The sequence below is a fragment of the Spermophilus citellus genome (assembly GCF_964194105.1).
Source record: "Spermophilus citellus genome assembly, chromosome: 9".
In the NCBI taxonomy this organism is placed as follows: Eukaryota; Metazoa; Chordata; class Mammalia; order Rodentia; family Sciuridae; genus Spermophilus; species Spermophilus citellus.
In genome coordinates, this window is record NC_138191.1 from 103,860,312 (window position 1) to 103,875,544 (window position 15,233).

General features: G+C 37.7%; 1 protein-coding gene across 1 annotated transcript in view; it reads right to left on the reverse strand.

Moving 5' to 3' along the window:
* Positions 1-3,390: 3,390 nt before the first annotated feature.
* NSUN4 (NOP2/Sun RNA methyltransferase 4) overlaps positions 3,391-15,233 on the reverse strand; it is a 29,165-nt gene continuing 17,322 nt past the window's right edge. Inside the window, exons 5-6 of the mRNA XM_081306184.1 lie at positions 5,593-5,717; positions 3,391-3,998 (exon numbers count right to left, since the gene is read on the reverse strand). Coding sequence (XP_081162310.1) covers positions 3,722-3,998; positions 5,593-5,717 — 402 coding nt within the window. The 3' untranslated portion in view covers positions 3,391-3,721. The remainder of the gene's footprint in view (positions 3,999-5,592; positions 5,718-15,233) is intronic.

The following is a 15,233-nucleotide window of genomic DNA, read 5'->3' on the forward strand; positions in this document are numbered from 1 at the left end:
GAAGCCAGCTGACCTTGTACTGAAGATGAAGATTTTACAGTCTAATTATAAATCAACTCTGTCTTCTACAATATGAAATTTTGGAAGAGACAAAACTATAGTGACAGAAAGCAGATCAAGGGTTATTTGGGAACAGGAACAGGGAATGGGGATTGAGTACAAAGGAGCACAAGGAATCTTTTTAGCAGATGAAATTACTGTCTACATCTTGTTGGTGATCATGGCTAAACTATTATATACAATTATCAAAATTCACTAAACAGCACATTTTAAACTAATGGATTACACAGTATATAAATAATAACAAAAAGAAAAAACTTTTCTTTCAAAAAAGGCATCATACTATACTTACTCTTTTGGGATTAAATTTTTTTGCTTCATGTTTTATTGCTAAAATTCATCCATATTATTATATTTCTGTATTAGTCAACTCTTTGTTGCTGTAACCAAAATGCATGAAAGAACAACTTAGGGGGCTGGGGATGTGGCTCAAGCGGTAGTGCGCTCGGCTCGCATGCGCAGGGCGCTGGGTTCGATCCTCAGTACCACATAAAAATAAAATAAAGATGTTGTGTCCACCGAAAACTAAAAAATAAATATTAAAAAATTATCTCTCTCTAAAAAAAAAAAAAGAACAACTTAGGGGCTGGAGCTGTGGCTCAGTGGTAGACTACTTGCCTAGCATGTATGAGGCACTGGATTCAATTCTCAGCACTGCATATAAATAAACAAAGTACATTGACAATTAAGAAAATATTTAAAAAAAAAAAAAAAAGAACAACTTAGAGGAGGCAAAGTTAATTTGGCTCATGGATTCAGAAGTTCAGTTCATGACCAGCCATGAACTCCATCAATCTGGGCCTAAGGTGAGGTGAAGAATCATGGCAGAGGGGTGTCGTAGAGGATCTCAGGACAGTTGGAGAACAGAAAAGAGGAGGAGCAAGGGGGATAAAATACAATCCCAAGGGCACACCCCTAGGACCCACCTCCTCCAGTCATACTCCATTTGCCACCAGTAGTTCTTTCAAAGTATTCATCTATTAAATGAATTAATCCACTAATTAATTAATTAATCCACTCTGACAATCTAACCATTTCACCTCTGAATATTCTTGCATTGTCTATCACATGTGCTTATGGGGAAACACCTCATATCCAAACCATAATAGTACTGCTATAGTTCATTTGTTTTTATTTTGACAACTATATTTTTCTTTTCTTTGTTTGGCACTAGGGATTGAAACCAGGGGCACTTAAGAACTGAGCCATATCCCTGGCCCTTTTTTTAAATTTGATTTTGAGACAGGGTCTCACTAAGTTACTGAGGCTGGCTTTGAATTCATGATCCCCCTGCCTTAGCCTCCCAAGCCACTGGGATTACAGGCATGCGCCGCTGTGCCTGGCTACAACTACATAATATTTCATTGTGTGGCTATTTCAGTTAATTCACCCACTCTTTTATTTCATGGACATTTGGATTATTTCCTGGCTTTTGCTTTTGTGAACAGGCTGCTTTGAACATCCTTCACATGTGCCCTGGTATACACGTATGAGTTTCTCTGGGATTTATCCTTAGTATGGAATAACTGGGTACAGGGTAAGTGAATATTCAATTACAGAAGATAGTAGCTTTGTGGCACTCACTGTAATCCCAGCAATTTAGAAGGCTGAGGTGAGAGGGTCACAAGTTCATGGCCAGCCTGCACAATTTAGGGAGAACCTGTTCCAGAAATAAAAAAGTGCTGGGCCGGGCATGGTGGTGCTCTCCTGTAATCCCAGGGGCTTGGGAGGCTGAGGCAGGAGGATTGTGAGTTCAAAGCCAGCCTTAGCAAAAGTGAGGTGCTAAGCAACTCAGTGAGACCCTGTCTCTAAATAAAATACAAAATTGGGCTGGGGATGTGGCTCAATGGTCAAGTGCCCCTGAGTTCAAACCCTAGTACCTCTCGCTAAAAAAAAAGTGCTGGGGACGTTGCTAAGTAGTAAAGTGCCCTTGGGTTAAATCCTCAATACCACAAATCAATTACAAGAGAGAATCAAACTGTTTTCCAAAGTAGTTCTCTACTTTTCTTACCTGAGGTGGTGCCCCCAATTAGAATGAGATTACAGGGACAGGAAAGCCTCTCCTTTTGAACTATTATTACTTAATATTCACATAGCACCAGACTGGTCCAAGAGGCCAAGGACCAAAACAGCAAGTAGGAACCATATGCATAAAAGCTGGTTGAGGTCCTACTCAGAGTTCCAGCCAAGCTCCTGGAGCTCTACCTTCTTAGCTTCACTTGATTTGGAGTCTAAAAGATCTTTCAGAGCCTAGTGACAATGCAAATCCTAAGAATGAAAAAGGCTTAAGCTCACTAAAGTCTTTCTCATCTGACATCTTTAACAGTCAAATAAGGATTAACAAGAAAAGAATAAAGGGCAAAAGGAATGGCAGCAAGAGGTAGAAGAAGAATAGGGACAACAGGAAGAGTCAAGAAACCTTCAGGTATTCTAAAGTCATGCACCCTTTCTTGCACAAGGGTCAGTTTTTCAGAAAAACAATGACAACAAAATTTAATGAAAAAAATTTTCAGGTAACCACAAGCAATTTTTAATCTCCCTGCCACTAAAGGTTACCATTTTTTGGCTAATATTACAAAGATGTAAATAGCATGCAGTCAGTAAATTATATAGTGTTGCCCCCAAATACACATTATATGAGGTGAAAACCTATGATGCTGGGGAAAGAGTTCAGAGGGATTTTGAAATAGGCCAAAGAGCAGGTACTAGAATTTGGTTACAGATGAGAAACAAGAACAAAAAAAATCTGGTACAAAAGAAAACAAAACATTAGGATATTCCTAGGCACTGAGAAAGCAAAAGGAGGTGAGTTGTCATTCTGAAGGCTGTAGAGGTCTGATTATCCCCCAGTTCTACATATCTCCGTTTTATAGTTCTCAGAGCTCCCTAGCTTCCTGACATACAGAAGTCCACAGAATACTTACTATTAAGAAACACACAAAAGTATGATATCCCTATGGCAGAAGCAGCTTCTCTATCTACATTTGACAGCAGAAGGAATGGTCAGAATTAATCAGCTAAGGAGAGCTTTCTCAATGAGTAAGTAAGCAGATTATTGTACACTGGCTTAACGTTTTTAGTTACTTATTCCTTAAATTAGATAATAGACCATATGGAGAAACTAGGGGGGCTTGCTGAACTATCAACTAATTAAGCAGAACTCACCTCAAGTGTGAGAGGAACTATAATCAGAGGCCAGTCTCAAACACCAGTCTGAGATCCTGAGCTTGGCCACCAAGGAGTTAGTGTTCAGCAGCTACAGTTGGTACAAATGCAACTATAACAGTACTTGCACTGACATAAAGCCCCTGACATATCCCCAGCTCTATGGAACTTCAACAATTTTATTTGCTAAATGCTTCTTCACAAGTATACAGCTTACAGTGTAGGTTTCTCATTGGTTTTTTTCCTTCTAACCTCCAAATGGGACAGGCACCATTAGCATAAGCTTGGCAATAGGGGAAGAGTAATAAGTGAGTTAGAAACCTGTTGATACTTCACAATTGAGCGGTAGGACAAACTCCTACTTCCTACTGCTTAAAACTGCAGAAAAAACTCAGGATGGAGACGGGATCTAGAGTGCATCTCTGTCACTGGTCTCAGTTTCCAGTGCCTCCAATAGAGTACATCCTTTGTCTTCCTACTGCAGGGACAAGTGATGCTAGGTTAGCCTACGCATTTTGCAGAAGTACATAGGCCCAAAATTGGCCATGAGGTTTGGTATTACCAGCTCCCCAACCTGGCAGGATGGGAAGAAACAGAATGTGTCCATGAAAAGTTTTCGGAAGTGAGACAGGTCTTCCACCTGAACTTTGATGCTATATTGATTGGCCAGAAGTTCGATGGTACCTTGCACCACATACTCATTCTGTAAGTGTGAGAGGGAGCAGGTAGAATAGACAACATGGCCTCCCGGTTTGGTGGCAAGGAGTCCAGCCCTGAAACCAGAAAGAGAAAGAAGCAATTTCTATTGAGCTTCCCAGCAATGGAATAGCAACATAAACAGCTGCAAACACATGTAGGGGAGTTCTAATAAGTGACAGATAGCTGGATTGGAGAGACTCTGAAGTCCCTTTCATGATGACTCTTTCTGAAAAATCATCCTTTTATTTATTTATTTATTTTGGTGGGGGGAGGTTAAGGAGTAGGATTTATTCAAATGAGAAGAAAAGAAACCAAGCTTCCACAGGGTAAAAAGGGACTAGAAAGTGTTTGCCAGCAAAGTCTTTTTTTTTTTTTTTTTTTTTTTTTTTGGTACCAGGGATTTAACCCAGGGGTATTGAGTCACATCCTCAGCCCTTTTTATTTTGAGACAGGGTCTTACTAAATTGCTATGGCCCTGCTTAGTTCTTGAGGTTGGCCTCAAACTTGCAATCCTCCTGCTTCAGCCTCTGGAGTTGCTGGGATTATAGATGTGCACCACCACACCTGGCCTGAAAACTCATTTTTTAAAAAATATTTTTTTAGTTATAGATGAACACAATATATTTCTTTTTTTTTTTTATATGTGGTGCTGAGGATTGAACCCAGGGCCTCACATGTCTGAGGCAAATGCTCTACCACTGAGCTATGACCCCAGCTGAAAAGTCATTCTTAAGGCATAGAGTAATACAGCCTTACTCCATAGGATCTCTTCTAAGAAGGCTCTTTAAATGATCCCTTGAATCCTGACTCTGGTTGTGGACTAAATCCTGATATTGGCTATAGATTGAGTCAACCCTATAGAGTACTGACCTTAATAGCTATTTTTCTTTATCTTAAAGACATGGGCTCAGCTGGGAGTAGTGGCACATGCCTATAGTTCCAGCTACTCAGAGGCTGAGGCAGGAGGATCACAAGTCTGAGCCCAGTCTCAGCAACTCAGTGAGACCCTGTCTCAAAATTTAAAAAAAAGATTTATCTTTTTAAAGGGCTGGTGATTTATCTCAGTGGTAGATCACCACCAGTTTCAATCTTCAGTGCCACTAAATAAAGAAACAAATAAAAATAAAGAGATGGAGTCTCACAGTGCTGCCCAGGCTAGAGGCCAGGCTGGCCTCAAATTCCTAATGATTCTTCTGTATCACTCTACTTTATTCCCAAGTAGATAGGTCTACAGAAGTGATCCATCATGCCCTGCAGTAACTATTTTTCAAACATATGCAAGTCACTGATACTGAGGGTAAAACAACATGAATAAATCTGCAACCCACCCTGGCATGTATGTCCTTACCAGATAGAGAGGGTTTTAATGTTCCAGAAAAGGACCATCGCATGATGTCTGACTCCTCCCAGCAGATCTCCAGACATAAGACCTTTCTATGGGTGATAATCTTGGAAACAGCTTCCAGAACCCCAATCTCCCAAGTGAGCAGACTCCTCTGAGTTTTTTTTTTTTAATTTATTTTTTAGTTATAGGTGGAAACAATATCTTTATTTTATTTTTATGTGGTGCTGAAGATCGAACCCAGTTCCTCAAGCATGGTAGGTGAGCACTCTACCTCTGAGCCACAACCCAGCCCTCCTCTGAGTTTTTATAAATTTATCACTCACGCAAGAAGCTGCACCTGCAGCATAGGCAACATCTGTCGCTCCTTCTTCCTTGACCGTTGAAAAATGTTGTTCTCTTCTTCATGAAGGGAGTGGCGGTCTGTGGTACAGGGTACATCCACCAGCACCTGCCAAACATGTTAAAGGTGAAGTATAGAATCTACTTACAGGGTGTTTGTTCCTACTTGGGACCGGAGTTGTTTTAGGCTCCTGGCCTAAAAGGTTTCATGGAATGTTCCCTCTGCTCATCCATCCATCCAAGTACCTAACCAATACTTCTCATTTTAACCTGGTAGACATTTGTGAAATAATAATTGGGATGCCAAATATGTAATGCACATTTGTAATCCCAGTGACTAAGGAGGCTGAGGCAGGAGGATCAACAAGTTCAAGGCCAGCTTCAGCAACATAGCAAGGCCCTAAGCAATTTATCAAGAACCTGCCTCAAGGGCTGGGGGATGTGGCTCAAGCGGTAGCATGCTCGCCTGGCATGCGTGTGGCCCGGGTTCGATCCTCAGCACCACATACAAACAAAGATGCTGTGTTCCCCAAAAACTAAAAAATAAATATTAAAAAATTCTCTCTCTCTCAAAAAAAAAAAAAAAAAAAAGAACATACCTCAAAATAAAAAATAAAAAGGGGCTGGGGATGTGGCTCAGTGGTAAAATGTCCCTGGGGTCAATCCTTCGTAACCAAAACAACAATAGCAAAGAGGCTGAGACAGGAGTATCTTGAGTTCAAGGCCAGCTTCAGCAACTTAGTGAGGCAGACCATGCCTCAAAATAAAAACTAAAAAAGGTTGCGGGGCTGGGGACATAACTCAGTTGGTACAGTGTTTGCCTTGCATGCATAAGGCCCTGGGTTCAATTTCCAGCACATAAAAAAAAAATAAAGGGGTTGGGGATGTAGTTTAGGGATATAGTGCTTGCCTAGCATACCAAAGGCCCTAGGTTCAATCCCCAGTACCACAAAAAAGTTGAGCTAAATGTAGTATAGTGATAACTAGAGATTGGAAAGAAGGGCATAGTGTTGGCAAAGAATGATGGATAAAGAGAGGTTAGATTTGATCAATGCATACTGTATGCATACTGAAATAGCACACTAAATTCCATTAATCTGTGCAACTAATATATTAGTAAAATCTTAAAAAAATCAATAAAATCTTTTCAAAACCCTATAGCCAGCCAGGCATCCTGTAATCCCAGCAGCTCAGGAGGCAGGAGGATCAAAAGTTCAAATTCAGTCTCAAAAACTTAGCAAGGCCCTGAGCAACTTAGCAAGACCTTGTCTCAAAATCTTAAAAAATAGAGCTGGGATTGTGGCTCAGTGGTAGAGCACTTGCCTGGCATGTGTGAGGCACTGAGTTTGATCCTCACACCATATAAAAATAAATAAATAAAGGTATTATGTCTGCCTACAACTAAAAAATATTTTTTAAAATTTTTTGAGGGGCTGGGAATGTGGCTCAGGCGGTAGCACGCTCGTCTGGCATGCGTGCGGCCCGGGTTCAATCCTCAGCACCACATACCAACAAAGATGTTGTGTCCGCCGAGAACTAAAAAAAAAAAATAAATAAATATTAAAAATTCTCTCTCTTTCTCTCTCCTCTCTCACTCTCTCTTTAAAAAAATTTTTGAAAAATAAAAAGGGCTGGAGATGTGACTCCTTGGTTAAGAACCCCTGGGTTCAATCCCTGGTGCCAAAATAAGAAAAAGAAAAGAAAATGGATGACATGTAACAAAAATAACCACAAAAACAAAAGGAAATAAGCCTCTTAGAGTAAGTCGGCAGAAACAAAAAAACAATAGAATTAAACCCCAAATGCTATTTTTAAACACTTTTTTGGTTGTAGATGGACAGAGTACCTTTATTTTATTTATTTCTATGTGGTGCTAAGGATCAAATCTCAAATGCTTTTTTTTTTTTTTTTAAAGAGAGAGAGAGAGAGAGAGAGAGAGAGAGAGAATGAATTTATTTATTTATTTTTCGGCAGACACAACATCTTTATTTGTATGTGGTGCTGAGGATCGAACCCGGGCCGCATGCATACCAGGTGAGCTCGCTACCCCTTGAGCCACATCCCCAGCCCTCAAATGCTTTTAATATTAGAATTATCCAATGTAAAATTAAAATATAAATCTGGGCTGGGAATGTATCTCAGTAGTAGCATACACAAGGCACCAGGACTCAATCCCCAGCACTGCTAAATAGACAAAAATAAACCTTTCTAAATAAAAAAAGAAATTAAAAGAAAAAACAAAGAGCAAAGAACAGAGACAACATAGTGAAAGAAACACAGTAAATAAAATAAAGAGTAGCAGGGTGTGGTCGTGCATACCTGTAATCACAGCAGCTCTAGAGGCTAAGGCAGGAGGGTTGTGAGTTCAAAGCCAGCCTCAGCAACCTATAAGGACCTAAGCAACTTAGCGAGACCCTGTCTCAAAAAATAAAAAAGGTCTGGGAAGCATATTATAGTGATGCAGCCACATGAATGTTTATAGCGCTCAATTCACAATAGCTAAACTATGGAATCAACCTAGGTATTGTTGGTTCCATATATATGTGGGGTGCCTGTGTGTGTGTGTGTGTGTGTGTGTGTGTATAATGAAATATGACTCAGCCTTAAAAAAAAAGAATGAAATTATGGCATTTGCAGGTAAATGGATAGAGCTGGAGAATATCATGCTACAGAAAATAAGCCAATCCCAAAAAAACAAAAGCCGAATGTTTTCTATGATGTGCAAATGCTAATTAAAATGGAGGGGGCGGGGTTAGGAAAGAACAGAGTTACTTTAGGTAGAGGGGAGGGGATATGGGGGTAGAAAGGATAGTAGAATGAATCAGACATTATTATTCCATGTACATATATAACTATACGATCAGTGGAATTCTACATCATGTAAAATCAGAAGAATGAGAAATTATACTCCATTTTATATGCTGTATCAAAGTGCATTCTACTGTCATATATAACTAATTAAAACAAATTTTAAAAATTATATTTAAAAAAAAAAAGGGGTGGAGATGTGGCTCTGTGGTTAAGTGCACCTGGGTTCAGTCCCTAGTACAAAATAAAGAGAGCTGAGACCAAATATTATCAGTGACATTAATTGATTAAGTCAGCAATTAAAAGAATGAAGTTTATAGATTGTGTCCCAATATGAAACCTAAGTCTATGCAGTATAGAAGATATACAAATAAAAGGAATTGATTCAACAGTAGTAAATATAAAGAGATGAGCAAAGGGGCAACTGAAATGCATATAAAAAGAAAGCTGTGGGAATTTCCATAACCCATAAAAGGAATAAGGTCTACAGATTCTTTCCCTACTTCTTCTCAGTGTCCTGAGGAGGTAGCCGTACTCTGGAGTGAAAATGGCAGCAGTATACACCTAAGGATGTTGGATTCCCAAGCCCTGGTGCACAGAAACAGCTGAGTTGTGTGATTTCAAAAGGACTATAAATCAGTGATAACATATCTGAATATTTTGGTTCTAATATATTACTGAAATTGCTTTAGTAGTGTCAACTGTGAAAAATGTTGACCTCATCTAGTCAAAAGGAGAAAGAAAAGCAAGTTGTAACTTGCACTGAGGAAATATTTAGAAAGGGCAAACATCTAGGGGGACTAAGGCAGAAGGATCTCAAGTTAAAGGCCAGCCTTTTTAGCAATAGCGAGGCCTTAAGAAACTTAGTAATATGGCTAAGGCATCTCTGTTGGTCCTGCCCAATGTACATCATTATCAGCCAAATGTCAGGATGATGCTCCAGTTGAATCTAAGCCCCAAATATGTGTCTTGCACATACATAATTTCTTTTATGGGGAGATAGAAGTCTATTTAAAATTTTTTTTTTTCCTTGTACTGGGGCACTTTACCACTGAAATACATCTCCAGTCCCCCTTTCCTAAAAAAAAAAAAAAAAAAAAAAAAAATTCTGATAGGGACTCACTAAGTAGTTAATAGTTAAGGTTGGCTTAGAGCTTAAGATCCTCCTGACTCAGCCTCCCAAGTCACTGAGACCCCAAGTGTGCAACACTGTGCCCAGCTAAACATTTTATTTGAAATTTAACACAGGAAAGAAGCGGGAGGTAGAAGGAGGGAGAGATGTAGGCAAGTTCTGAGGGGAGGGTAAGGGTGGGTGTCTTGTCATGAACACTGAAAGTTCTGAGGTCCTGTCCTCTCTCTAGTTGATGGACAAGTGCAGGTGGGGAAAAGATGGAGATACCAGAATGTGTGGAACCCTGAGCTCTCTTTGCATCTAAAGTGCTTAACACATCCCTACCAAATAGTAGATTGCACACAACTATTTCTTCAACAAATAAATCAATGAAGAGTTTTCAAATGTCTAAAAGCACTATTAAGTGAAATGGGAGGACGTTCATTCTATATTGTTTCAAAAGGCATAGCTAGAATCAATAAATGGCAATAAAATAATGATAAAGATTGTGATAGGCTGGGTATGGTGGTACATGCCTGTAATCCCAATGGCTTGGGAGGCTGAAACAGGAGAATCACGAGTTTAAAGCCAGCCTCAGCAATGTTGAGGTGCTAAGCAACTCAGTGAGACCCTGTCTCTAAATAAAATACAAAATAGGGCTGGGGATGTGGCTCAGTGGTTGAGTGTCCTTGAGTTCAATCCCTGGTACACACACACACACATACACAAAAAAGATTGTGATGATACCAAACAAAAATTAAGTAAAGATGCTACAGAACTAAAAAATATCATTTAGACTTAACAGACATATATAGAATATTTCATCTATCAATGACTGAATACACTGCTTCTTAGCAGCACATGGAACATTTTCTAAAACAGATCATATTTTAGGCCACAAACAAAATCTTAACAAATACAAAAAAAAAATAGAGAAAATACCCTGCATTCTATATCATAATAGAATAAAATTAGAAATTGAAGATAAAGAATAGAACCACTCTATGGGGCTGAGGTTGTAGCTCAGTGGTAGAGCACTTGCCTTGCATATGTGAGGCACTGGGTTCGATTCTCAGCACTGCATATAAATAAATGAATAAAATAAAGGTCTGTCAACAACTAAAAAAATAAAAATAAAAATAAAATAGAACCACTCTAACACCTACAGACTAAACAAAACACTTTTGAATGATGAATGGATAACAGAAGAAATCTGGAAAGAAACAGAAAAATACTTAGAGGTAGATGAGAATAGTACTACAACATATCAAGCTGACAAATAATCTAACATTACATCTTGAGGCCCTAGAAAAAAGATCAAACCAACACCAAAATCAGTAGAAGACAGGAAATAATTAAAAATCAGAAATGAAATCAATGAAATTGAGATTAAAGAAACAATTCAAGGGTTGGAGTTATGGCTCAGTGGTAGAGCATTTGCCTGGCACGTGTGAGGCCCTGGGTTCAATCCTCAGCACCACATATAAATAAATAAACAAACAAACAAACGATACATTGACAACTAAAAAATATTTTTTTTTAAAAGGGAAACAATTCAAAAGATCAATAAAACCAAAAATTGAGTTTTTAAAAGAGTAAATGAAATTGATAAACTTTAGCCAAGCTAACTACAAAAAGAAGGAAAAAACTCAAAGTTATAAAAATCTGTGATGAAAAAGGAAATATTATCACAGACACTAATGAAATTCAGAGGATTATCAGAAACTATTTTGAAAATTTATACAATAAGCTAAAAAATCTTGAAGATACTGACAAATTCCTAGAGACATATGACCTACCCAAATTGAACCAGGAGGATATAGAAAAATTAAAAAGATCAACTTCAAGTAATGCAATTAAAGAAGACATCAGGGGCTGGGGATGTGGCTCAAGTGGTAGCGCACTCGCCTGGCATGCGTGCGGCCCGGGTTCTCGATCCTCAGAATCATATACAAACAAAGATATTATGTCCACCGAAAACTAAAAAATAAATATTAAAATTTTTTAAAAAAAGAAGACATCAAAAACCTACTAAAGGGGCTGGGGTTGTAGCTCAGTGTTAGAGCACTTGCTTCACATGTGTGAGGCACTGGGTTTGATTCTCAGCACCACATAAAAATAAATAACTAAAGATATTGTGTCCACCTACAACTAAAATAATATTAAAATAAAAAAACTACCAACAAAGAAAAGCCCTGAGATGGATTCTCAGTCCAGTTCTGCCAGACTTTTAAAGAACTAATACCAATCTTCTTCAAATTATTCCATGAAATAGAAAATGAAGGAACTCTTCCAAACTCATTCTATGAAGCCATTATCACCCTGATACCATTACCAGACAAAGACACATTAAGGAAAGAAAACTTCAGACCAATATCCTTGATGAACATAGATGTGAATATTCTTAATAAAATACTGGCAAATCGCATACAAAAACACATTTAAAAGAATGCACCATGATCAAGTAGGTTTCATCCCAGGGACACAAGGTTGGCTCACCAGATGGAAATCAGTAGAGGTAATTTGCCACATAAACAGACTTAAAAGACAAGAATCACGTGATTATCTCAATAGATACAGAAAAAGCATTTGACAAAATATAGCATCATGTTCAAAACAGTAGAAAAACTAGGGATAGAAGAAACATAACTCAACATTGTAAAGGCTGTATATGATAAACACAAGGCCAATATCATTCTTAATGGAGAAAAACTGAAAGCATTCCCTCTTCAAACAGGAACAAGACAGGATGCCCACTTTTACTACTTCTATTTAATATAGTCCTCAAAACTCTAGCCACAGCAATTAGACAAGGGAAGGAAATTAAAGGAATATGAATAGGAAAAGAGAGTTCAAACTATCTTTCAGGCTGACAACATGATCCTATATTTAGAAGACCCTCTCAAAAAAAAAAAAAAAAAAAACCTCCACCAGAGAACTTCTAGAACTCATAAATGAATTCAGCAAAGTAGCAAGCTACAAAATCAACACCCATAAATCCTATTCCTATATTCCAATGTTCAATCTGCTGAAAAAGAAATTAGGAAAACCATCTCATTCACAATAGCCTTAAAAAAAAAAAACTTGGGAATCAGTCTTAACAAAAGAGATTAAAGAACCTCTATAATGAAAACTACAGAACATTAAAGAAAGAAATTGAAGAGGACCTTAGCTGATAGAAAGACCTCCTATATTCTTGGATAGGCAGAATTAATATTGTCAAATTTGCCATACTACCAAAAGCCTACAAAGAGTCAATGCAATTCCCATCAGATTCCAATCATATTCTTCATAGAAATAGAAAAAGAATCACAAAACCAAAGGCTGAATGTTCTCTCTGATACACAGATTTTAACTCACAAGAAGCCAGGGAGGGGAAAGAACAGAAGTTCATTGGATTAGACAAAGAGGAATAAAGGGAAGGGAGAGGGTATGGGAATAGGAAAGACAGTAGAATAAATAGGACATGACTTTCCTATGTTCATATAAATACATGACCAATATAACTCCACATCATGTACAACCGCAAGAATGGGAATATATAATATGTATGTATAATATGTCAAAATATACTCTACTGTCATGTATATCTAAAAAGAATTTAAAAAAAAGAAGTAGAAAAAGCAGGTATGAAATTCATTTGGAAAAATAAGAGGCCCAGAATAACCAAAGGAAACCTTAGCAAGCAAGAAAAGCAAAGCAGGAGGCATCACAATACTAGACTTTATATTATATTACAGAGCTATAGTAACAAAAATGGCATGGTATTGTCACCAAAACAGATAATGGAGATCATTATCTCCATTAAACAGAATAGAAGACACAGAGACAAACCCACATACATACAATTATCTCTTACTTGACAAGGGTATTAAAAACATACATTGGAGAAAAGATAGCCTCTTTAACAAATGATGTTGGGGACACTGGAAAACCATACATAGTAGAATGAAACCTAATCCCTATCTCTCACCCTGCACAAAACTCAACACAAAGTGGATCAAAGATCTAGGAATTTGGGAGGGGAGGGGGGATAGTGGAGAATGGGATAGACAGCAGAATACATCAGTCACTAGAAAGGCAATTTGTAAATCAATGGTAATGTAACTGATGTGACACAGCAATCTGTATACGGGGTAAAAATGGGAGTTCATAACCCACGTGAATCAATCTGTGAAATATGGTATATTAAGAACTATGTAATGTTTTGAACAACCAACAATAAAATAAAAATAAATAAATAAATAAATAAATAAAAGATCTAGGAATTAGACCAGAATCCCTGAACCTCCTTGAAGAAAATATAGGACCAACACTTCAACATATCTGTTAAGGAAGACTTCCTTAACAAGAATCCTAAAGTGCAAGATATAAAATTTAAAAATCAATAAATGAGATGGCATCAAATTAAAAAGCTTCTTCACAGCAAAGAAAACAATCAAGAGCATGAAGAGACAGCATACAGAATGGGAGTAAATCTTTGCTACCTGGACCTCAGACAGAATGTTAATATCCAAGATATACAAAGAACTTAAAAAAAACTTAACATCAAAAAACCAAAAAACCCACTCAATAAATGGGTTACTAAACAGGAACTTAAATAGACACTTCACAAAAGAAGAAATACAAATGGTCAGCAAATACATGAAAAAACATCTCTAGCAATTAGAGAAATGCAAATTAAGATTACACTGAAATTTCATTTCACTCCAGTCAGAATGACAATTATCAAGAACACAAATAACAGTAAATGTTGGCAAAGATGTGGGGAAAAGGGTACACTCATACATTGTTAGTACAATTGAAAATTGATGCAACCACTACGGAAAGCAATATGGAGATTCCTCAAAAAACTAGGAATGAAACCACTATTTGACCCAGTTATCCCACTCCTCATGAAAATAAGGAAAAATAAGAGGCCCAGAATAACCAAATACATGAATGGAGTATAACTTCCCATTCCTGTGGTTGTACATGATGTGGAGTTATACTGGTCATGTATAAATCCTTTATTCAAACGATTTAAAATCAGCATACTACAGTGATGTAGCCACATCAATGTTTATACTTGCTCAATTCACAATAGTTAAGCTACAGAGCCAACCTAGGTGCCTTTCAACAGATGAATGGATAAAGAAAATGTGGTACATATATACAATGGAGTATTACTCCATTGTCGTAAAGAAGAATGACTTTATGACATTTGCCAGTAAATAGATGGATCTGGAGACTATCATTGCTAAGTGAAATAAGCCAATTCCAAAAAACCAAAGGTTCAATATTTTCTTTCATATGTGGAAGCTAACCAACAATAAGAGGTGGGGAGAGAAAGATGTTCAATAGAGTAGATAAGACAGAATGAAGGAAGAGGGGATGAGAAAAGGAAATTCAGTGGAATGAATCTAACATAACTTTCCTACGTACATATGAATACACCACAGTGAATCTCACATCAGGTACATCCACAAGAAATTAATTTAAAAAAATAACTATACGTAAATAGGAGAAAGATCAATAAAAGGAATGGAGCAGGGGGTGGAGAGAGGGAAGGAGAAGGAGAGGAATTGGCATTTGTCTGAATTAGAACAAGATATATTTCATGCTTTCATAATTATATCAAAATGGGAGCTGGGGCTTTAACTCAGTGGCAAAGTGCTTACACAGCATGTCTGAGGCACTGGGTTCAATCCTTAGCACCACATAAAA